Source organism: Cololabis saira, chromosome 6 (genome assembly GCF_033807715.1).
Source record: "Cololabis saira isolate AMF1-May2022 chromosome 6, fColSai1.1, whole genome shotgun sequence".
In the NCBI taxonomy this organism is placed as follows: Eukaryota; Metazoa; Chordata; class Actinopteri; order Beloniformes; family Belonidae; genus Cololabis; species Cololabis saira.
This window is the reverse complement of record NC_084592.1, coordinates 33,609,704-33,634,901: the sequence shown is the minus strand read 5'-3', so window position 1 is coordinate 33,634,901 and position 25,198 is coordinate 33,609,704. Positions and strand designations below refer to the sequence as shown.

The following is a 25,198-nucleotide window of genomic DNA, read 5'->3' as shown; positions in this document are numbered from 1 at the left end:
TCAGCATGGCAGCAACTGCGTCAAACATTACAGCATATCTCACAAAAAGAGGATAAAAAAGAACCACTTTTATAAACATGTGTATGACCTCAAACAGTGCTAAAAGAGGCAGCTCCAGTTAATAGAGTTTTATTTGACTCCAACAAGCAGCCTGAATCATTTCCCCTTCAAGCACTGTACTATAAACTCCTGAGTGGTTTCTTTTCATGTTTTCTTTACAAGTTTCCATTCTAATCCGAACTGTTTTCTAAACCAGTAAGTGGCTGCTAGTGGGGGTGCTTTAACAGAACCTGAGGGCACCTTCAAGGGCAAAACGCTGAGATCTAACAACAAACACCAGAGAGGGTATGAGGGCAAGTGCTTCTGTTCCACTTCATCGTTCAGTATTCACAGATTTCACAATTGGACATGGATATCTCTGACACAGAAATGTATCAGCTGCGATGGGGTGGTTGTGTTTTGGTGCCTGTATTTGTGTAAGGAAACTATAAGATTATTCTTACAATGTTACGGTCCAGTTGAGCTCAAGATGTGGTCATCATTACATGTGCTGCAAGCAGGTTAGACTTGGTATAAAGGAGAAGGACACGTGCATAGCCTAAAAGCAAAGTCAGTTACACATTATATGTTTAGATTACATGCACACACTTGTTTGAGTACCTTTTCCTCTTGCTGTAATCTGTCTGAACCAATTTGAAGTGATTACAAGGTAAAAGCCACAGTACGGCATAATCAGCCACTCTAAGCTAAACATATGTAGAGTTGTTGGTGAGTTTTCATCACAACTTTTTTGAGATGAAAAAAAAGTGAAAGAATTGAAGTGCTGCCACCACTAAGCCAGAGAGATAAGTCAGTGTTGACTGGTATCGTCAAGAAGATAAGATCCATATAAGATAGAGTGAGTTAAATCAAATTCTGGAACGCTCTATCTATCTTCTGCTCACTCATATGTCACGATGTGCAGCGAGGTGCACAGCTGAAGGTCTGGTATATGAGGAGAAGGACAGACAGAAGGAGACACGGCCCTTGTTTAGTCACAGTGTGTGAGTCCCCTGTGTCCTCAGGTGGGAGTAGTGAGGTTCTGTTCATGTTCAGCTGGTCTAGGGAGAACAACTACGTAAGTGTTTGGAACAGCTAATTGCTTGTGTTCCAGGTGTTTCTTCTTGTTTTGTAAGTTTTAACACACATTTTGTCATCAGGAAAAGCTAATATTTGGTCCTCTTTTAACTTGGTAAATCTTCTCACTTTACCTCATTGGCTCTGACAGATATGTACTGGTGTTTTATGCCTGCGGGTTTTTTGTATTCCACATATTACAGAGAAACACTTTTAATGCCAACAACGGTTTCTTGAAAACAATCCATGAAGCATTGCTTCATACAGTCACAATCAAAAGAACTGGCATTGATACAAACGTTGTGTTTAATAATTTTTTGTTGTGCAATGATTCACATCGCTTCTACATTGTCAAGTAAAATGGACAAATGTACTTAAGAATATTGTGAAAACCTTAACAGGCATATATATGTATATATATATATATATATATATATATATATATATATATATATATATATATATATATATATATATATATATATATATATATATACATGATCAGCACAGTTAATGTATAAGTAAGCTGAAATCACTTGATTAGTCTGAGTAATTAATGCAACAAACTGACTGATACAAAAGGAAGGCCATTAAGAAGGAGTCGTGTTCTGGTGTTAGAGATGGTTACCACTAAAGAAATACAGCCATCATCTGCTTAATTCAAAATATCATTTAATATGGAGGAGCAACTGCCGTGGAGAAGTCCTCAGGACATCCAAGAATGTCCAGCGAGACTCAGGACTGTTTCCTTGTGGGGATTCAGCAATGAACCATGACACCACAAATGCAGAGCTGCTCCATAATGTCAGGTGGTGGGTGTGAATGCATCTGCATGTGCAGACAACAGCCCTCTGTCAAGAGAATCCACCTTTTTTTCAAGAAAAACATACAGGAAGAACACTGCACTGAGTTCTGTATCGTGTAACCTCCAGATACTAATCATGTTTGGGGTTTAAGAGAATGGATTAGCTTACAGTTCTAAAAGACGTTCTGTAATGAATTAAAATTTGTATCAACATCTCTTCCAAGAGCAGCTTTCCCCAATAATTAACAAACAGTCACTGTAGGTGATCATTAGTGCATTTTCAGTGTGATTGATTCATATCGCAAGACAAAAATTATGACAAAATGGCCCAGAAGTGAGAATGGCATTGAAGTTTGGATTTGTGCACATGAAACTCTCAGGAAAAAGACTGTATTCCCACGCAATAAGTTGATTCATTACCAACAAAGCAGATGTTCCCATGTGCACATTTTCAAATATACATTAACATCCTAGACTGAGGTGTTTTTTTATACCACATATATTTACTTCTGTATTTGACAATAATACTGCATTGTAAGTTTTCCTAATATCATGCAGCCCTCGTTTTCCTCCGATGCTCTTGTGATTTTCGACATAGCAGAAAAACTTTAGCCACGAGCCATGTAAGATGAAAATATGATATAGAATTTCCAATCAAAACTCGTGTTGTCACAAATTCTAGTCTTCATTTTCCTTATCCAGTTTCCTACTTCTGACACTTCCAATAAAAATGTACTTTTTATGTTAACCCATATAACATCAATACTACACTCTCATTTGTACCTACAGGTTTCAGAGAAAGTGCCTTTGCGTATGCTATTGCAGCAGCTGGCGTGGTCCATGCAGTGGCTAACGCTTGCTCCATGGGGAAACTGAAAGCATGCGGCTGCGACGAGAATCGCCGCGGGGACGAGGAAGCCTTCCGCAACAAACTGCACCGCTTGCAACTGGAGGCCATCCACAGAGGGAAGGGTATGGTTCACGGTGTCATGGAGCACTTTCCTGCCGATCTGCCGGGCCCCCAGGACTCCTGGGAGTGGGGTGGCTGCAGCCCCGATGTAGAATTTGGAGAGAAGTTCTCACGGGACTTCTTGGATGCCCGAGAGACCTACAAAGACATCCATGCTCGTATGAGGCTCCATAATAACAGAGTTGGGAGGCAGGTGAGTATTTTTAACTATGACTAAAATACAGTATTCAGCTGCTCTTCTTGTACATTTTTAGTGCTTTTAAAATGTATCTTAATTCAGAGACTATTTTCTTTGAGTTACTGTTAACTTCACCTCTAGTACAGTTGAAACCAGAAGTTTACATACACTGTGTAAAAAGTCACATAACATTTTTTGTCTCGCTGTCTGAAGTTAAATCAGACTAAACGTCTCCTGTTTCAGGTCAATCAGGATTACCAAAATTATTTCATTTTGTAAAATGCCACAATAATGAAAGAGAAAATTTCTTAAAGAATGTTATATTTTATCATACCTTTCCATTATTCCAAGCCTCTGAACTCACTAGGCCGGGCATAATTACATAGGTGAATTTTGACTGCACCAAAATAATTACAAAAAGAGGAGAGAGTAATCTTGCATGAAATATATATGTATACACACACACACACACACACACACACACACACACACACACACACACACACACACACACACACACACACACACACACACACACACACACACACACAAACACACACACACACCCCGCCTCTACCTATCGCTGTATCGCACGTAAACAAACCTGATGAGAGTAGGTTTATCAAAATGAAGAGAATAGTTATCCATCTGGCAGTAAGAAATGAAAGAATAAAAACTGGTCAACTGTCAAGCTAAAAAATTCTAAGTTATAGAATTCATTGGCAAGACATTTAGAAAATGTGCTACGAAGGTGCATGGATGGATGGTTTATATTTTATTTTGAGACAATGCAAATGTGTACTATTTAAACATAAAAGTTTTTCTTTCATATTTTTATTAGTGTCAGATTATTTACTATATAGGCCACAGCTGATTAGTTAGTTAGAGCCCAAGAGAATCGGCTTTGAGCATAATGGACAGGTTTTTGATGGGGCTTCTTTGACAGGGAGTTGTTCATGTGTGTAAACACAACTCGCACAGAGAGGCATTTTTTGAAGGATTTATTGGCAGCAATGTTGAAAATTGTTACACAGTAAAAAAGAAAAATAGAAAGAGAAATAAAAAATTTTTACACTGAACATAATTACACTGACAACAATAATAACCTTTTCTGAAAATGGGCTGAAGACACTGAGAAAGATTTTAATAAAATATATTTTCTGCACAATGTCACGCATGAAACAGCAGAGCCTTATGTCCAGCCTCCCACAAAATTTTTATTATTAACAAAAGAGGGGCCCATCAGAGAAAGTTTGGAATCCACTGAGTTAGTGGAATGATTATTCAACTATTAGAAGTGGCTGAGCTATTTCAAGTTTGTATTCAATGTTTACCAGTTCTCTTAACAGTTCTTTTGTTTGCTATAATTTCCTCTTTTTTTAGAAGACTTTAAGCACTTACAAGCCATGAAGACAGAGAGAAAGGTTAGAAATCACAATATGTGTTATCACTGCTGTGCTCATCTAGCGGAGTGTCAGATCAAGTTGTGAGGGAGGACATAAAAGTTAAGTATCTGTGCAGCAGTAGTACGATTTCAGCTATATGTGCAGACAGGAATGGTAGTAAAACATAGCTCATATCAGCTAGTTTCTAATTTATGGTTTCACACAATATTTAAAAGAATGTTTATAGAAACATAGTATATGGTAGAAACTCTCTTGGTATCATTTCAATGTTGTTATTTATTTATTTATTGGCTAGTTTAGTAGATTTTGCCTTGGGCAGTGTAAGGGAAAGATGTAAATGACAGTGATAAGCCTTGGCAGTGTCTACCACTGTGGTGGCACAGAGACAAGAAGCAACCATAAATTGCTCATTGTTCCCTGCTTCCTCTTGAGTAATTTGGGCTTTTATCTTTTTATCAGTTTACTTCTGGTTTCCTTGATTATGCAGACAAAACACAAATGTGGAGCTTGTCACTGAATGCAACAACAGCTGGCCTATCTGCCATTGCTGCTGCGGTAGGAATAGTGGTTCACACAAAGCACTGACATAAGTTCCAATCAGTCCTGTGGAGATGGGAGTAAACACGGGTGGGGGCTGACATGGCATGAGTAATAGTGAATTATAAAGCCAAGGAAATACTCTTTTGTTTAGATGAAGTGAGTAAGATTCTGGTCAGGAATGTGCACTTCTATGTTGCTTCTAAGTAACTGTCTAGAGCACAGGCTTCAAGAGGCAACACACTGACTTATACTATACCTCAAAGCCAGTGAATTCCAGGTATGATCCTGTTTTGTCTTTGCACGTCTTCTTGCAGCAGCAAATCCTGATAAATGTAATTAAAGAAAATGCCTCTCATCTTGAGAAGAAGAGTGAAATACATCATGTAATGACATGTGTCAAAAAGATCTTAGGCTCCTTTTGGATCGCAGTTTTATATGTGCAGAAGGATATATAGAAAGCCCAAGGATTGGCTCTCTGTAAATGTCTAGCATCACATGCAATACATTCATAGAAGTAAAAACATTGACTCATAAAGATTAGTTATATGAAGAAGACTTGACCCCAGTGACACAGAGAACTCAGGGCATTTCAGACACAAACCTGATGGCCTCTGATGACCTTGGCAGCTTTTAAAGCTAAACACTTTCACAACCAACTTCAGAAACAACTATCAGATACTGCAAATCTGATAAGTGAAAATGTCTCCAAACCTTTAGTTAGAGAGCAGGAGTTAGTGGTGGCAGTGATTACCTTGTCTGAATGACAAAAATGGGCTTGAAGACATGTTTTTTTCCACTGAGAAGGATTTTAATAAAATATATTTTTGGCATAATGTCACACATGCACCAGCGGAGCCTGATGTCCAGACTGCGGTCCGGGCCTGCGGCCCAGCCTGTAACGTACTGCTTCACTGATTGTGACATGTAGTTGCAATCTGTGGCCAGGAAAAAAGGTGAAAGAAAAAAGACAAAAATCAAAGAGTGGAGTACAAACAACAACAAAAAAGGAGGGGGGGACGGGAGTTGAGTTTCGGTCAGAGAAAAAAGAGAGAGATGAAGGACAACGTTGTAAGTCAGTACAGAGCTGCTACTGTAAAACAAACAAAGAAAACCCAGAAACCCCACATCTGATGCCCTCGAGGGTAAGAAAAACGTACAAAAAAAGCCCTGTTAAGACCACGCAACACACACATACATGCGCATACACTCGCCCCGTATCAAACAGAAAACACTGACAGGTGGGGCCTCAAAGGAACGCCCACCCGTCCCGAATGTCTTTCCTCCCGCCAGCACCGCTTCACCTCCCTCCAGCCTGTGCCCCTCCCCTCCCCTGCTCACCCCCTTCAGAGAAGTAGTCTTTAAGCAGAGGAATGCGGTGGTTTTTTCGCGGGTGTGCATGTTGCCTCATGCCCACCCCAGGGTTCTCACGACGTCCCGTCTTGTTTTTAGCCCTAATTAGTGACTGCTGGCAGTTTGGAAACAGATGTTTAAAACCCTGCAAAAGATTTTAGACTTCAAACGACAGGGCGGAAAGTAGAAGGAGATTCGCCCTTCCTTCCCTCTCCTCTTGCCCTCTTCTCTCCTGTTCTTGCCACCAGAACATGGAAGAAAGAAATGTATGCAGAAAATGATGTTGCCAGTGTATTGATATATACATTCTATATACTGTATGCAACATTACCTTTCCTATTTTAACTGTTCTGAGTTCATATTCTGAACTCTGGCCTACATCATATTGTTAATATGCACAGGACCCGCCACGCACACTACTGTTCAGTAGCGATAGTAAACAGTTTTAAAACAATAAAACATCAGGAAAACAAATGCTTGGCTTTGGTTCATGTTGCAGAGTGAGGAGCCACGTTGAGGTTCTGTTGAATCCTGTCTGTTCATTAGGCAGGTGGTGACAGTGCTGGCTATGCAACAGCCTGCTGTGTTACTGGCAAGTGTCTTCTGGTAATTACACTTTGCCATCAAGGCGTTACTCCCCTGATCTCTCGGGAGTAAGGACACATGGCTTGCTGTTTTTTCAGGAAGTGAACTATCCAATTCCACTTTTTTTCATCTGTATAAATAAATATGTGAAGTCACTCTGTGATTGACAAATGCACTAGTAAATATTTACACATTTGCCCTGACTCCCTATACGATTAGGATTGTGCAGCAGTTTGAGGCACAAGTATAGCATAATGTTGGCCACCCCTTTTCTACTGAAGCAGGCCATTCCTGGTTCAGAACTAGTGCCATTTCTTTGTTTTTCACGAGCCAACAGCCAAGAAAACTCGTTCTAAAGTGTTGCTAAAACTGTGCTGGGCTAGATGCAAGAGACAATTATGTAAGGGACAAAGGGCAGGATTGTGACGAGGCAAAACATTGTATCTACCATTATTAATTCACATCTCTAATAAGATAGTAGGGAAGAAACTAACAAACATGAATTAACAAAGGATGGACGCCAAAGTCAAGAATCACTTCCATGGAGAAGACTCTTGTGGCCTTGTGGTTTCCACATCGCCATACTGCGTACTGCACATACAATGCAGTAAGCAGCAAGTCCTACATACTGGTATGGAGTTCATTTTCAGCATGTAGGCCTACTATACCAGCAGGGAAGGGGATACGCTAAAGCATAACCAAAAAATGCTCATATGACCACTGTAACTGGCTTCCACCATTGTGGCCCATTAGGTCAGGACACAAAGCAAGTAGACTGATCAGTTTTGCAACATTATTGTTGTTATTACTATTGATTATTTATATAAGTTATTTCCTGTTCATGTATTTCAGTGGTTGATATGAAAGGGTTAAACAGGCTAAACATCTATCCCAATCCAGCCCTTAGTACATGTCTAGACACACAAAAGCAGGGAGATCCATGGGAAGGGCCAGCTGTTGCCCGGAGCAACGGCTGTTGACCGACATTGTGTTTCCCCCTTTGGGCCTGTTTTCCACACAGCAGCGAACACCCGCCAGTGATGAGCTCCCACTTTGCCTATTACAGTAAGTTGTTGTTAGCGTATGGACGTGCACAGTCATTATACCGTATTACAGCGCCCTCTACTGGAAGCACAATTACTTGAAGTAAACAACCCTGTAGCATAATGGAATGCCTCGTCCGCAGCTAAGAAATAAATCAAAAAGCAATACAAAACTCGTGTAACAAATTGCAAGTCAAAAATAGTAATATTGTAATTACTTTCAACGACAACACTATAGAACAGGGGTCACCAATCCTGGCCCTCGAGGGCCGGTGTCCTGCATGTTTTAGAGTTTTCTCTGCTTTAACACAACTGATTCTAATTAATCATCGTCATCAGCTTGTCATTGAGGTCTGCACAATTCTCTTAACGACACAGTCACTTTTATCACGGTAAAATGAAGCAGCGAAACATGTAAAACATGCAGGACACCGGCCCTCGAGGACCAGGATTGGTGTCCCCTGCTATAGAACATTACATTTACACTGCTGCCACATTTAAATGTCAGAACTACCATCGCCTCGTCTGCTTGATTCATAAAGGAAAAATAAAAACCTGCGCCTCAACATGGAAGTGATTTGGAAGTAACAGTGGAGAAACAAATTTTAATGATTTACAATCACCCCCTAACATTTATGGATCACACTCCCACAGTGTGCGTACATCCTTCACAAATACTAGTCAGTATTTGCATATGCCAGTCATCGTGAGCACGGACAAGGGCAGAATGTGGAGCAGGTACTTGACTACTACTAATGTATATAGTTCTGTGTATATAGAAAAGCAAACCAGTTCTTAAAACTGTCCAAAGTTCAGAGACTGGTAATTATGAATGTCGGTTTATATATCAACTGCAGCCAACTCTATACCGATATATTTCTGCCTGTTCCACTTCTGCACACTCATACACATAGTGTGCACAGAAGTAAATAGCAAAAGCCCAACAGGTGGAAGAGCTTATGTGGGTAATAACATTTTTTTTAGAGTTTCTAAATGAGAGCTGTGGACACTGTGTGCAATTAACAGTAAATGCTGTACACACAGACGCAAACACACATTCTAATGTATTATAGCTGTATACTGGAGTTATGCATTTGCCTAGTAATTGCATATCATTGTGCTACCGTGTGTATTTGCCTGCATACACTTAGCTGTTCTTTTGAAGCAATGCGTTTGATTTGTTTAAAGTGATGTCTGGGTTTAATGTGTTGCAGTGGGATTTGTTTGTGTGCTTTGATATCGACTCGGCTTTCTGCTCAGCTTTAAGACGCTTCAGTAGCTTTTCTTTGAACTTAAAGACAGACGGCAGCAAACGGACTAGTCGGCTGTTTATCTGTGAGAGGGGTCGATTGTGGGACACGCAGACGTTAGATTAGGATTTTCCCAAATGTGGTTAGTTGTGATGACACAAGGATTGGCCAGTGATTAGATTCAAAGCACCAAACAAAACCGGGAGCATGACATACATTTTACTTGTGAAGAAAACCCGGTTATTATTGGCAGTGACATCACTCAGCTTCTTTACTTCCACATGGCAAACATATTACTATGATATTTCTGTGCAGTTTATGTTTCATGTTGCAGATAGCATTGTTTGTTGTTAATGTAGAATAGCACTGAGATTAAAAAAAAAGAAAAGAAAAAGTGAAGTCACCACTCCAAGGTGATACATTAGTTTCACTTCAAAGGAACACAATGAAAGAACATTTTTTCAGTTGCAAAAGAAGTCATGGGCTAAGAAACACAAGAGACCACCCCCCCCCCCCCAAAAAAAAAGAAAAAAAGTCTTAGTCATCCCACAGAAGTTCCTATTTAGTGGTGGTCATCCCACTCCCTTCACCACTACTGAGTGAGTACTGACTCAACCCTACCTTTACATGTTGACAAAATCAATGTACATTTTGACTTTACCTTTGTCACGCTCCAGTTCTGGATCACAAAATCTGTTACGACATGGCTGCAACAGGCAAGTGCATGCAGGAATAGAAATGCCTCATTACCTTTAATGAACTGAGGAGAACAGAAAATCACTGACACATAATGCAGTTTCACATTTTTAGGACCACATATACACACACACCGCAACACATACAGATACAGAAAGTTTGTATGGTTAAATTCCATCTGAGGATTCTGGTAATTTCCTACCTTTCAGTTCTCTAGTAAAAGCAAAAAGGCCCTTTTTAAAAAACAAAACAAATTAACATCTCCTCTAAAATGCACAGTAGTCTGCATGTGTTTTTCCCTGGTCAACTGTGTTGTGCAGCCTCCCCTCCCAGTCTGCCAGCAACATGTTGTATTTGATCTCTGTCTGGGGTTGTTTTATAGTTGCTTCTGTCTACTGACAAAGTCCATTAAAATTTGCCAGATGTTTGTTCTAACTATGGACCAAAATTGACTTTAGAGCAATTACATATCTGTAGTGCATGTTTCTTGTAAATCCAAGTGTATATTAAAAGATTTTCATCCTTAAATTCAATAAATCATGTTTCTTTAGAACAATATTTAATTGAGATGACATAACAGTTTGGATCTTTTCAGTTGTTACACAAAATTGACAAAGACTTTAGGGCATGTGAAGGGCCACATGCAGATGTGTTTTGTATTTAAAGATGTACAGAAGGTGTACAGAAGGTCTTGGGCCACAAAGATCCATCAGATCAACTCCACTGCATGTTGGCATTAATTCCATATTTTTGCTGGATGATTTTGCTAGAAAACATAATTTGTTCACACACTGATCAGCCTTCTTCACAGTGGTTCACGGGGACTGAAGTCTAGTGGCAATGAAGCCTACAGCCTTTTTATTAAAATTTGAAAACAGAATTTCGAGAAAAAATGTGCAATTGTTTAACACGACTTTGATTTAATTTGTGCTAAATGTTCTTGACTAATACTCCTAGTTTGGTAGGGTCTTTTTTATGGAGCTAGAACAGTCTCATAATTCACAAATGCACAGGACAAGTTTTACAAATGCACGGACCGATTTGCAAATACACACACCGTTTCACACGTGCACAGGACAAGTTTTACAAATGCACAGACCGATTTGCAAATACACACACAGTTTCACACGTGCACAGAACAATTCACACGTGCGTAGGACAAGATACACAAATGTATTTTTGATGCACACACAAATATAACCTGATTTACACATGTTTTTTTGTCTGTGAGCTGCGCTGGATTTGTGTGTGAGTTTTGAGACTCTCCTGACGTGACAAGATCCACACGTAGGTTTTTTTTAACACGGAAGGATCTGCAACCAATCAGATTAAAGGGGCGGATACACCTGCTGTTTGAGCTGCGTTAGCGCTGGTTTGTCGGGCTGATCAACCAGAGCCGTCAGGAGACTGCACTCCAAGTCCTGCCGATGCAGCAGCTGATGAGAAACAGCGGAGATATATATATTTGAACTACAGGTGTCTTTCAGGAGAACAAGCCTGTTGACGGGGGTGAATATTGCTGCAGTCTCGTTCTGGCTCTGGCCGTGGGTGGCGCTGGTCCCGGTCAGACCAGCTGACCAGGGACCAGACACGGAGGTCAGAAACAAGCAGCTGTTATCCTCACATTTATGATGTGACATCGCCACCACACAGAGACAAACGTGTGTCAAAACAGCGGTGGCAGATCAACACATTCCCGGTGCAGATAGAGTCATGCATGGGAAGATGCGGTGATGATGCTGGTCGGGGTTTAGTCCACCGATCATCAAACATCTGAGCTGATACAGAGGTTCTTCGGTTATCAGTCGACTGATACCGACGTTACTCCAGATATTTGGGTAAATTAATCTCCTGACATGCGCGTGCTGCTCCACCTGGCCGCTGCTCGTCCCCGCCAGGCAGCGCAGCAGCTCTCTGCTGGTCTGTCTGGTTCTGAGATGAATCAGCGGGACAGTAATACTTCGTGAAACCAAACGGAGCAAATATATAAAAATCTCCGCTGTTTTTCATCATCAGTTGCTGCATCGGCAGGACTTGGAGTGCAGTCTCCTGACGGCTCTGGTTGATCAGCCCGACAAACCAGGCTAACGCAGCTCAAACAGCAGGTGTATCTGCCCCTTTAATCTGATTGGTTGCAGATCCTTCCGTGTTAAAAAAAACCTACGTGTGGATCTTGTCACGTCAGGAGAGTCTCAAAACTCACACACAAATCCAGCGCAGCTCACAGACAAAAAAACATGTGTAAATCAGGTTATATTTGTGTGTGCATCAAAAATACATTTGTGTATCTTGTCCTACGCACGTGTGAATTGTTCTGTGCACGTGTGAAACTGTGTGTGTATTTGCAAATCGGTCTGTGCATTTGTAAAACTTGTCCTGTGCACGTGTGAAACGGTGTGTGTATTTGCAAATCGGTCCGTGCATTTGTAAAACTTGTCCTGTGCATTTGTGAATTATGAGACTGTTCTAGCTCCATACTTTTTACATGTTATACTGCCAGACTGGAGTAGACAGCTTCCCAGTTTACCTGGTTAACTTTCATCGACATGACTAAGCAATATTTGTGAACCCTTAAAGCAGATTTAACTTAAGAGCAGAGTTATTGGGAGCTTGCAACTTCATAATGCAGGATAAGCAACACATTACCAAGGAGTTTCATGATCGAGTACATGCTTAAAAAACTAAAAACTGTTATTTCTTTGATGACGAATGGCAAATTTGTACATTTTAAAGTTAGTGCAATTTAAATGTTAATTAAAAAGGGTGGAAAAAAACCTCTGCATGTCTCACTATTCAAGTGTGGACCTTAGTAGTGGAAAGTAGTAAACCTAACAGAATAAAACACCTTTTTTATGATTCAGCATTTTCTTTTCGTTGGTTTCACAAATTCTCATAAAAGGTAAAACGTCCCTGGATACCTCTCAAAAGCCCCTTTCACACAGAGATTCCGCAATATTGGTGTAAAGAAGTCCTGCCAATACGCCGCCTTTGTTGGTTCACACAGAACCATACAACGCCGGCATAACGCCGCTCCCGTCTGTAAATTCACACAGCATGCCGGCGTTCCGCAATCAGAGGCGTGACGACAGCGTCAGTCCGACCGTCATGTCAGCGGCATGCCGGCTGTGTCATTCACACAGACCCCGTTTCGTCTCTGTGACGGCTCTGTGACTACCTCCGCTGCCGGCTTATTGGTGGGGCCACTTGGCCCCCCCATTCCGCCTCCGTGACTTTCACACAGAACAGCGAGGCGGCTTAAAGGCGCAACGTTCCCGCCTCGAACTGGCTGTGTGAAAGGGGCTATAGTTTCTATTTCTATACTATGTTGTCGTTTTAAAAATAATGAATTATAAACTTGTAATATCTTAAAATATAAAGTGGTTGATCTGGGTTTTTTTTCAATGAACAGCCAAATATTTATTGATGGTACCATCAGATATTTGCCTCGGCTCTAACAAAGGACTCTCCATGTCAAAGCAAGTCATTTCATCTCCCATACACACTTCCGTCCCCAAGTAGGGAGATCCTTGGGTATAAATGGTCCTATCCAACTGTGTCTGCTATGAGACTTTCTTTCTTTACTGACAAAATTCAGAAAATAAGACAGCCAGTCAGTGTTCCTATGCTAGATGCAGGATATGCACTGCCTCTGTGTCCACTGAGAGAAACACAATTTGGTCCAATTACTCAAAAGAACCTGGACGACACCATACATCACTTGAATTCCAACACTTGCTACCTTGATTCTTTGCCAGCAGGGTTTTTAAAGAGTGTTGCACATTGTATGGCCTCAGAGCTTCTAGAAATTGTAAATATGTCTCTGCTTTCAAGTATTCAGTCCCTAAAACCAGCTGTTATTAAGCCACATTTAAAAAAAGAATAGGCTAGACAGGTCACTTATGAACCGCTATAGGCCCATATCCAACCTTTCTTAGTAAAATCATATAAAAAGCTCTTTTTTTAACAGCTGTATAACCTCATGACACTAAATGACTAAATTCATGTTTTGATGTCTTCCAGTCAGGTTTTTGGCCACATCACAGCACTGAGACAGGTATATCCGCTCCAATACTGATAGTGGCAACATTTCAGTCTTGATCTAACTGGATCTTACTGGAGTGCTGCATTGGACAAAGTCAACCATAACATCTTGATAGACTGGTTAAAGGACTGGGTGGGACTTTCTCATACAGTATGTGCCTGGTTGGAGTCCTATCTAAAACACAGGGACAATGTTGTCTTTTGAGGTGACTACAAATTAGAGCTAACAGAAATAACATGTGGAGTTCCTCAAGGTTAAATCCTGGGGCCTCTGTTGTTTAACATCTATATTCCCTCACTTGCTCATAATCATAAAAAAAAAACAAATGTCCCAAATGTCAGACCTGAATTTTAACAGCCATATGAAGACAGTAGTGAAGACATCTTATTCCTTCTTATACCTAAAGGAAATATTGAGGATTAAAGGACTGATGTCTCAGGAGGACTTAGAAAAACTCATCCACGCTTTTATCTTCAGTAGACTGGACTACTGTAATGCTGTTCTCAGGGGTCACCCAAAAAAAAATCCATCAAACAGCTGCAGTTAGTTCAAAACACTAAAACCAAGAGAGTGGCCCATATAACTTCATTTTTAAATCTTTACACTGGCTTCCTGTCAGTCCCAAAAAAAAAATTTAAAATCCTGCTGTTTGTTTATAAATCTCTGAATGGTCTTCGGCCAAAATACATCTCTGATCTCCTGGTCCATGATGAACCAACCAGAACCCTCAGGTCGTCAGGGTCACGCCTACTTTCTGTGCCCAGAGTTAGAACCAAACATGGTGAGGCAGCGTTCAGGTTTTATGCTCCTCACCTGTGCAACACACTCCCAGAATGCATCAGGGCTGCCAAAACTCTCATTTGCTTTAAGTCAAGGTTGAAAACCTTTTATGTGCTGCTGCATTTCAGTAATCCACCATAATGCATTGCAACCTTTATTCATTGCATCTCATTTGTTTAATTCTTTTTAATTTATCTCTCTGTCTTTAATTTCTGCCTTTAAAGTCTAACTTTTAATGCATTTCGTTTAAAATCTTTTCTGTAAAGCGCTTTGAAATGTCTTGTACATGAAATGTGCTATTCAAGTAAACTTGCCTTGCCTTTGTTCCCACTGCACTGCACGTTTTGCTCTGTCCTTAGCATAATTTCAGGTTCAGTTGGATTTGTGAGAGTACAACTTTGATTGAAACAGATTAGCATGTGAGAATCACTTGGTAACAGTTACCTTCCACTCCAGAAAACGTTGAGGTTTGTGACTATGTTTTGTCCTTTCTGCTATTATCCTAATGAAAATGATTGGTCGTGTCCAATCAAATGTGCTATTTGGCTTCTTGGCTAAAATCTCTTGTTCACTTGTGGCCTCCACAGGTAAACGTATTGTTGATACAGATGTTGAGTCAAAGTCGGCTGGTAGTAGTAGTAGTAGTAGTGGTAGTAGTAGTAGTAGTTTTATTTTGCAGTTTAACAGATTCTCTGTGCCATACTTATAAACTGATGTGGTTTTAACTTAATGCCAAAACAGTCTCATTATGTATCTTTAGCTGAGCAGAGCAGAGAGTCATTTCTGTGATACCTCTGAAAACAGATCACATTGGTTGTAGTGAGACAGTTATAATTGATTAGATTGACAGTGATCCACTGTGGCTGACAAGGATTCAGCACCTGGTGAGACCCAGGGTTAACCCACTCCACTCCTCTGCAGTTGAAGATTTCTTCTTTTTCAAACTAAAGTTTAGATGACTGTCTTTAGACTTTCATAAAAAATTATCTTTAGTTTGTTGGATGAAACACACTTTAATTATAAACATTTAAAAAATCTCAATGAACTGCTGTGTTACATTTTCCATTTGGCTCATGCACATTCTGCAAATAAAAAATACACACCTATGGCTTCTTGATGGTTCTCTGACTTTTCACATGAACATAAGCATTCTGTCCTGACAAACATGATCGTATTCACTCTTGTCACCGTCATAGGGCTCAAAAGGTCCTTTGGATCTTTTTGAGGGATTTCAATTCTGAATTTGGAAATCATTGCTTTGGGGGTTTATACCTTTTCCAGTAACTTAATGTTGAAACTAGTTTTTAGTCCTGTGACTGTGAATCATCATGACTTTGACATAGAAGTTATTTTGACACAGTTTAACTACTCAAAGTGCCTGTGTTGGGAGACTGAATTTTCTACACTATGAGATTGAGAAATGACGGACAGGAATCCTGTGCACCTGTGAATTGATTCTGAAGATAATAGGTTAATGAGAATACTTGAAATGCTCATTTTTCTTTATGTAAGTTGTTCTGCTGCAGTACCAATATGAATCCAGCAATATGAACCTTTTCAGATATGCTGAAAAAATGTATACTACATCCAATTTAATTTAGAAATAACACAGCAGCTGTTTTGGTTTATATAAGACTCTTTGAAACCCTTATCTTGTTGTGAATGTTTCATCAAACAGTAGCAATGTGGATGCAATTATGAATGGTCAGTTTGTCTCTTTAAGGTTTAAGTGGGCTGGAGCGTTTCATAATTACAGACTTTGCTGTGTTTTAGACCAGTACATTTGTGATTCTAGGGTTGCCTTTGCCTCTATGTAAAACATTAACCAAAATATGCAATTTGAACTACAGTGCAACTGCTGAATGAAATTATTCTGTATGATGTTGTTTACAGAAAAGTTTTACAGCCTCTAGTATGTCTGTGCCACCAATCACAGGTCCTTTAAACTTACCTTTCAACACTCTTAATAACATTAGAACTCAGTTTATCTAAAACCTGCCCTCATCAAACACTTTCTTTTAACCTAAAATGTTGGAAGCAAAACATACAAGGTTGCAAAAATGAAGAAAAAAAAAGTGTAGGTGTAGTTCTTACAATCTTCTATCTGCAAGTATGAAAAATCTGTATTTCTGTAATGATAATGGATGCTTAGCATGGTGGATCATCTTCCGTGAGTCATATATTTTGTGACCTATTTATTAGCAACCATGAGAGTGCAGCTGTTATCATGGCAAATTGTAGTCTTATACTTAGGGGTGTCAAATTAGCGCGTTAATTGCATTAATTAATTACAAGCATATTTAGTGTGTTATGTTTTTCAATCGCTTAATCTATTTTTTAATCTCTAAATTTACTTTGTTTGTTTGTGAGTTGCCTTTATTTTGAAATCTGTGTTTGTGCTTGAGTTGTTCTGGGCGGAAAACGATGGTCAGTCCAACCTTGCAGTGGGCATTGATTGGCTGTCCCTGTGTTCGGGTGTGTTTAGCTACGCTGGTAGGCTCCCATTGTAGCTGGACAGGCATGAGGGGAGGAACAGTGAGTAGCAGAGAAGAGAAGTGAGAATGGAGGAGCATGTGAAAGTTGTCGTTCCAGTGAATGGGACTTTGCTCACCACCAAAGCAGCTCAAGTTTAGCCACATAAACGCAAAGCAACCGGTCGTGAGCGCAGCCACAGCTAACGTTAGCAGCAACGAAGTTACCACATCAACACTCTTCCCCAAACTAAACTCGAGGAGAGAACCCAGCTTGCTTAAATCACTGTGCCACCCAGCGGCCCATCAAAACATATTTTTAATGATGGTTGTACAGTAACCCCAAGACACTTGGGCAATGTTGTCGAGCTTATCCTATAGGCTAATACATTTCTTATCTTTTTATTGAGTGGGACTGATTACTTATGACTTTAGCTGTAGTATTAAAATATATTTTTCATTTTGCTGTGAATTTGACCTCGTTATTTTTTAAATAGATATGTAATGTGTTTGTTGTTGTGCTATAGAGGGAATGCGCATGACGTCACAGATGCGACTTCACAGCGGGTTACGCCCACTGAGTGGCAGCGTAAACTTTCAGTTTGAGCAATTCGAAAACATCTAAAATGAGTGGAGTGCGTCTCCATCCTGCGACGACGCGCATTACTTTTCTCAGTCAAAAGCGTTACTGTGGCGACGATAGACGCAAAAAAGCACGCCCCCCCTTCATCTGATTGGTCCATATTTGATAGTCCCTATTTTCTGCTATAACTTTTGAACGGGTTGTGATAAAGACATGTGGGTGGTGTCATCATCGCTATTGATTACTTGACCTTCATTGGCCTGAATTAGCCCCGCCCCTTCATCTGATTGGTCAATATTTGATAGTTCCTATTTTCTACAATAACTTTTGAATGGTTTGACATAAAGACTCGTGGGTGGTGTCATCCGCTAAATGTCCAGGCCTGAAGAATCTACATGCAAGTCATACAAGCGCTTCCACTGCAGCCTGAACGTGCACAAGGGTGCAAGGGCCCGTTCATCGCTGCTTCCAGCTTTAATTTTAATTGGTATCTTATCCACTGTCATGGCAAAACTAAGATCAGAAGCACAAGCAAAACAATAAATAAATAGATAAAAATCCTTGTATTTATTGCACATGAGAAACCCCATATCATTGTCCTGCTTTAACCATTGGAGCTGTCTCCAGCGATTTGTTGTTGTATTGAGTTATTACCTATTTGAGTAAACAATGTAAAACAACAGTATTCTCTATACTATAGAGGGTATGCATTGACGTCACTTTCCCACTGGACCACGCCCCCTTACTCGCACTGAGTGGACTTTTTTGTAGAGTGTCAGTGAGGACAGGGGGGTGGGATGCAGCACGGTAGCACAAGACAGGATTCAAACCGGTGAGAGCAATGAGAGCTGAAGACTTTGTGCATGGGCAACATACTCAACCACTTGGGCTTCATGGAACCACTGGAAAATCTCAGTTAGTGATGAGCCAGCTACAGTATTACATTTTATATTTATCAATTTAAGTTTGATATTATAGCTCCAATGTATTTACGCTATTAAGATGTTCACAAGTTACTTTACTGAATTCAATTCAGCTTTATTTATATAGCACCAAATCATGACAAATGTCAAATCAACTCATTTGAAATTAGTCCAGCTGATACAAAGCAAATTTAAAAACAATCATAACAATTAATTTTAAAGTGATAAGTGTGTGAATATAGTCTTTGGAATGAAATAGCGTGGCTTTTTTTGTCCTGGTATGCAGGATTCAACTGAACCAAAATGTTTATTTTTATTTTTTTATTCTAACCAAGCTTTTACTGAAAGGTTTTTTTTCAACTACATGTAATGTATTTGCATAGGCTCCCCTGTAGAAAATGATCCACACCAAAAGGTTATACATAGCTTAGATCTTGAGTATACTTTTTCTCACACCTCTGGCTTTCCTCCAACACCCTTTCTGGCACCTTATGATGGCATTCAGGCTGGTTCATAAATTAACATTGCACAATGATGTTTGCAGTATTTGCTGCCACAATCTGATATTGCTGTGGGGCGATGCATTAGAAACTGATGCCAACAGATGCCTTGTGTGTATGTCAGAATTTCCAGTGCTTTGACAGAATAGCAACATTTGACACCATGGGAATAGGTTCATAATTTCTAAACAGGAAAGGTATTCCTCTACGTGTCAATTTTAAACACAGTCATGTCTTTACAGGCACCTACAAACACACCAGATACAAACAAACATGTACTGTCCGGCACATGCAGTTCCATTTTCCCCTTGCTTTCAATTAATTCACACCCAAAGGGGGGTGATAATGTAATCTATATTATCGAGCCACAGTTGTGCATGAACATGTATGTGTGGGTGTGTGTGTGTCTGCGTGTGTGTGTGTTCATACGGGTGGCGACAGTAGCATCTGTCAGTACTCTGGGTGGCCTAATGTTCCTGTTTGTAATTGGATCTTAAAGTTTAGGAGTGGTGCTGACTGATAAATGCACACCAACACATAGATCCTCTCTCTCTCTCTCTCTTTCTCTCTCTCTCTCTCTCTCTCTCTCTCTCTCTCTCTCTCTCTCTCACACACACACACACATAGACATGTATATGCATGAATGAGATGGACAAGGCTCAAGCCATGTCTGGATTTGTCTCTGTATATGTGTGTGTTTGTGTCTGTGCACCAATGAATGGAATGTTGACCATGGTTTAAAAATGTTTTGTGATCATGCAAATGGTCAAAAAGGTCACCAAAAACATTATTTTATACTTCTTGCAAGAAATAAATTGTAGGTAGTGTAGCATTTTTGCACAATATGTCACCGCCTGCAATACACTGAGCTTAGTTTGATATAAAACCCTTATTTTTGATTTGCAATGGTCCCAATGGCCAACATTAAACTATCAAGACAAAATATGTAAATACTACAAGGCCCTGATTCCAAATGTGTTACTACATGTGGGTCCTGCTTGGCGTCATTTCTTGATGCCAAGCAATGACTAATGAAGGTTCTGTTTGTTTGGGTAATACCTGCATCCATCGTGTTATTTGATATCAGCACATTTAACAACATACTCAGAGCCAGACCACCTAGATTCAAAGTGAACCCTATATTTCTTAAGTGTTTATTATTTATTATTTCGTAAATGAAAAAGCATCACAAGCTCTGGCATAAGTTACATTTCAGATGCAACCAGCAATCAAGAGAGTAATTAATCCTCATTTTCCTTCTTCCCTCTTTTCACCCCCTCACCTTTGCCTGCTTCCTCCTTGCATCCCACTCTCTATTTTGGTCTGTCTGTCCCATCTGTGTGTCTTGCAGGTGGTGCTTGACCACATGAGAAGGAAATGCAAGTGCCACGGAACGTCGGGGAGCTGCCAGCTGAAGACCTGTTGGCAGGTCACGCCCGAGTTCCGAGTGGTGGGCTCAATCCTCAAAGAGCGGTTCCACGCCGCCACACTCATCAAGGCTCACAACCGGAACACTGGACAACTGGACCACTCCCACCATAACCATTATAACCACCACAACCATCCCCACCATCACCATCATCACCACAACCATCACCATACGCATCGGCGGCGGCCCAGCATCAACGAATTAGTGTATTTTGAAAAGTCACCAGATTTTTGTGAGCGGGACCTGGGCTCGGACTCAGCGGGAACGCAGGGCCGGATCTGTAACAAAACCAGCCCCGGCATGGACAACTGTAAGAGCCTGTGCTGCGGGAGGGGCCACAACATTCTTCAGCAGACACGAAGCGAACGTTGCAACTGCAAGTTTCACTGGTGCTGCTATGTGGTCTGTGAAGAGTGCAGGATAACAGAATGGGTCAGTGTCTGTAAATGAAGAAACTACAACATCAAAGAAAGAAAAAGAGACATTGAGCTGATAAGAGACAGACTAATACCTTAATGGTGGAATAACTGTAATATACATGTCCTACATTTTATTATGGCGGTGGACTGCAGTTTTTCTTTGCAGAAACCATTTACAAGGACAGAGTGTAAAGCAGTTGAGCCAGCAGAAAGATAGATTTGTATGCCGGTAATGAGTGTTCACATGCAGGATACGTCTAAAGCTGCCACAACTCAGAGGCATGTACAGGATGCCTTCCACTTGAGACTGAGGAACATAGTTGTATCAGACCTAATAGAAAAAAAGAAAAGAAAAAAGGAAAAAAAAATCTTATGTACAGCTACACTATATTCAAGTGAGCAAAGAGGAACTTGAAAGTAAGCATTAAATTGCAAAGAGAAAGAAAATGAAATTGCTTTATAGCCACAGCAAAGTCAAATCTGCATGATACTTAAATATTGGATTCAGGTCATATGTCAAATAGAAGTGTCTTGAGCATTAATGCCATGAATTACAATACAGCATAAATCCAACCATGTTAGACAGCATTTGCAATATCCTCCATCTACCAAAGACAAAGACAAATGTAGAACTTTACACACAGGATTTGAAACATAATACAATATCTGCGATGGACTGGATGTTGCCCCGCCTGACATCCGAAAAGTGCTGGGATAGGCTCCAGCAGATTCTCATGACCCTAAATACAGTAGGTCGAAGCGGGTATGGATGATGGATGGATGGATAATACAATATTTGAGCATTTATAATTGTTGGGTCTCGTTCAATTCAATTTCAATTCAATGTTATTTATATAGTGTCTATTACAACTGTTGTCTTTAGGCGCTTTCCAGAGACCCAGAACATGACCCCCAAGCAATTATTACATAAGCAATGGCAGGTAAAAACTCCCCTAGTTGTAGAAAAGCCTTAAACCAAACAGTGGCAAGGAAAAACTCCCCTTTCGGAGGGAAGAAACCTTGAGCAGGGCCAGGCTGAACCCTCCTGCCAAAGGAGCGTTCAAGAGCAATTACAAATATATTTTAATGTATTTAATTATAACAGCTATCATGTTGCATATTGAATACAGTATTGATGAAGAGTATGTGAACGCCTTGGAATTAACTGGTTTTCTTCATTACCATTAAAACTGATCTGATCTGCATCTAAGTCACAGTAATTGGCAAATACAATATGCTTAAATGATAACGGGTAACAAATACATATAACATCTTGTGTCTTTATTTGGCAAACTCTTCAAATAGTTACATTCCTGAAGGGAGAAAATGAGCGAACCCTTGGAGTTTATCACTGGCCGAGCCTCCTATGACAGGTCATTCCACAGCATCTCTAAGGGTTGGGCTCTGGCTGGGACTCTCCAAAAAGCAGATTTACCTTTTCAGAAGCCATTGCCACCCTGACAATATCTTGTAGTTTGCTTTGATAAACTTTATTTATTAAAATGTATTTTCCCCTCAATGCTGGAATGACTGTAATGTATATTACCTAATCTTTTTTTTTATTTAATGACAGACTGCAGTTTTTCTTTGCAGAAAATGATGCTCCTGGAATGATTTAATCTTTGTTTTATTATTCCTCAAAATATTTTCTTAGAGTTATTGCAAGTCACCCAAATGTCCTTTGGCAAACTACAGGCAGACAATGATGTTTTTTTTAGTTTAGTTTTATTTATTATTTTGGTGATGAGCACATTTGTCCATGTTGTTCTCCCATGTGGATACATGTTCAATGACTTTTTTGTGGTAGACCTCTTCTATACATTTTTGAATATTCTGCATTGAACCTGTGGAGTCATCTTGACGGGGCACCCACGTCTAGAAAGAGTCTAAGCTCTCTCGGTTTATAGACAATTATAGCAAAATGTGGACTGGTGGATGCTTAAATGCTTTGAGATTATTTTGTATCCTCTTCCAGGGTTATGCAGATCAGCTACTCTCAGTTGTATCTCTCCACAGATCTCATTTTGCGAGGCATGGTTCACATCAGCAGCTGCTTCTAGACCAAACCTGTGAGGTTTGGGTGCCTTCTATCAATCAAAGAAGTTAGAAACCACAGTTGAACTCCAAGTGTACAAACTACTGACCCCAAATAACTTTCATTGAAATAATTATTCTGACTTCACTTACTATTTCTGCCAACATTGTGAATATTTAATGGATGTCATCAGACACAAGACGCAACAAGTTAAACTATCAGTGTGTTATTGGCTTAAACACATTGTCTTTGTCTATAACTGGGACTTAGATGAAAAACAGATACAATTTCATTGAAAAGTCATGTAGAAAACCAGTTATTTCCTCAAGGTTCACATGATATTTTCTTGCCACTGTACAGCAGATCATGTTTGTAGATATGAGTACGTTGTTAGTAGAAAAGTGTAACAAAAAATCCTTTAAAGACTTCCCGTAAAGAACAAAGGCACTCATTTCAATAAGGAAAAAATATGTGTTGAACATAAACGCACAGATTTGACAGGACTGATTAATTGACATGGTTACATCAGTAGTCCAAGTTTTTATTAGGAGCAGTGACTGAAATTAAAGTCAGATAAGACAGCGATCTGAAGCTCAGATTGTAAGTGATGTTTCCTTAAAAAATCTTATTCTATGAAATGGAGGATGTGAAATAAGCTTAAATCAGTTTGAGACTAAGTAAAAATAGAAACCACTGATACACAGTAGCATCATATTTTGTATCCGTGCAAGATTCACTGTTTTGAGAAACCACTGAGACACAAGCTTGTACCACTATTTTCACACCCTTAACACAACACACCACAGATACATGTTCCTGAATTAAGTTATTGCTCACATGACATGTGTGGTCTTGTGTGATGTGACACGTGACATAAAAAGGACCATCAGTGCACAGTAGATGCTCAATTCACAAGTTCACTTTTCATCTGATCTGAAAAAGACTGTAAATATTAATGAGTAATACTGCACAAAGGCCATCAATAACATTTAAATGCCTCAGGAAACTGAGCGCACATGAACAAGCTCCAGTTGCACGCAATATAAACATCCTAAAGTGACATCAATCAAAGTGTTTCCTGTTTCGTGATGCAACGTGTTCTGTGCAACACTGTAAGCTTCTTGTTATATGTCCACGCTCACCCTTTTCACAATTCTTTGATATGTACAACAGGAATATTCTGAAGTCATCTTCAAAGTATATAAAGAAGAATGTTATGGATCTGCCAATGTCCAATCATACGACCTTATTTGGTCACAAGAAACTTGTATGAGAAAGGCTTCTTATCAGTGTAATTTATTTCAAGTTTCCTTGTTGAAAGCAGAAGAAGATAAAAAAAACAGGTCTGGGATTATATTTCCAGTGCAACTGATCATTTTGATTCTGATAAGTAGTTTGCACATACTGAACTGTGTCCAGGAAATCTCCGGGAAGATATCAGCAATATGCCTTTTTTCTTGTGTTAAGTGTATTGTATGTTCGTATTTGTATGTTTTAATATGGTTATTATCTAAGTTATTTTATTTTTGTGGATAACTTAATATTTGTAAGACAATAAAGACAGACCATGATAATAAAAGCAACTTTTACGTGATGAGTAATATATAAGATGAGGTGAGATTTGGAAAATTATCCACCAGTAATCCATCAAAACAAAACAAATATTCTTTTGCATGTTATATTGAAGGATAATTTCCTATATTATTTTCTCATTTTTGAAGGGCACTGGGAGAGCTCTGATAAGTCCAATAAGGTCAAGATATGACATTCGTCAATCTTGTGACTTATTGTGACACCAGAGACAGTAATTATGTGAATAAAGCAGAAAATATCAATAGATTTAGGGAAAACAAAGTTCTCTTTCATTCAATTCACTCAGAACAACACATGTAGTATGGGATATCACGCCCTTGCGTGTCCCTGACTGAAGACACCTCTAATCACGCCTTTAGGCAAATGAAAAATGATGACTTGTGGGAGGCCCTGCCCACACTTAAATACAGCCATCATCGCGGTCATCCTTCAGTTCTGCTGTTTACCTCGCTAAGAACACCTCTACCGAGTCAAGCTAACTAGG

At 39.7% G+C, this 25,198-nt stretch overlaps 1 protein-coding gene across 1 annotated transcript in view; it reads left to right on the top strand.

Annotated features, from left to right (window-relative positions):
• wnt10a (wingless-type MMTV integration site family, member 10a) overlaps nt 1–24,681 on the top strand; it is a 31,637-nt gene extending 6,956 nt beyond the window's left edge. Inside the window, exons 3-4 of the mRNA XM_061723980.1 lie at nt 2,711–3,084; nt 20,590–24,681. Of these exons, the coding sequence (XP_061579964.1) occupies nt 2,711–3,084; nt 20,590–21,117 (902 nt within the window). The 3' untranslated portion in view covers nt 21,118–24,681. The remainder of the gene's footprint in view (nt 1–2,710; nt 3,085–20,589) is intronic.
• Nucleotides 24,682–25,198: the final 517 nt, after the last annotated feature.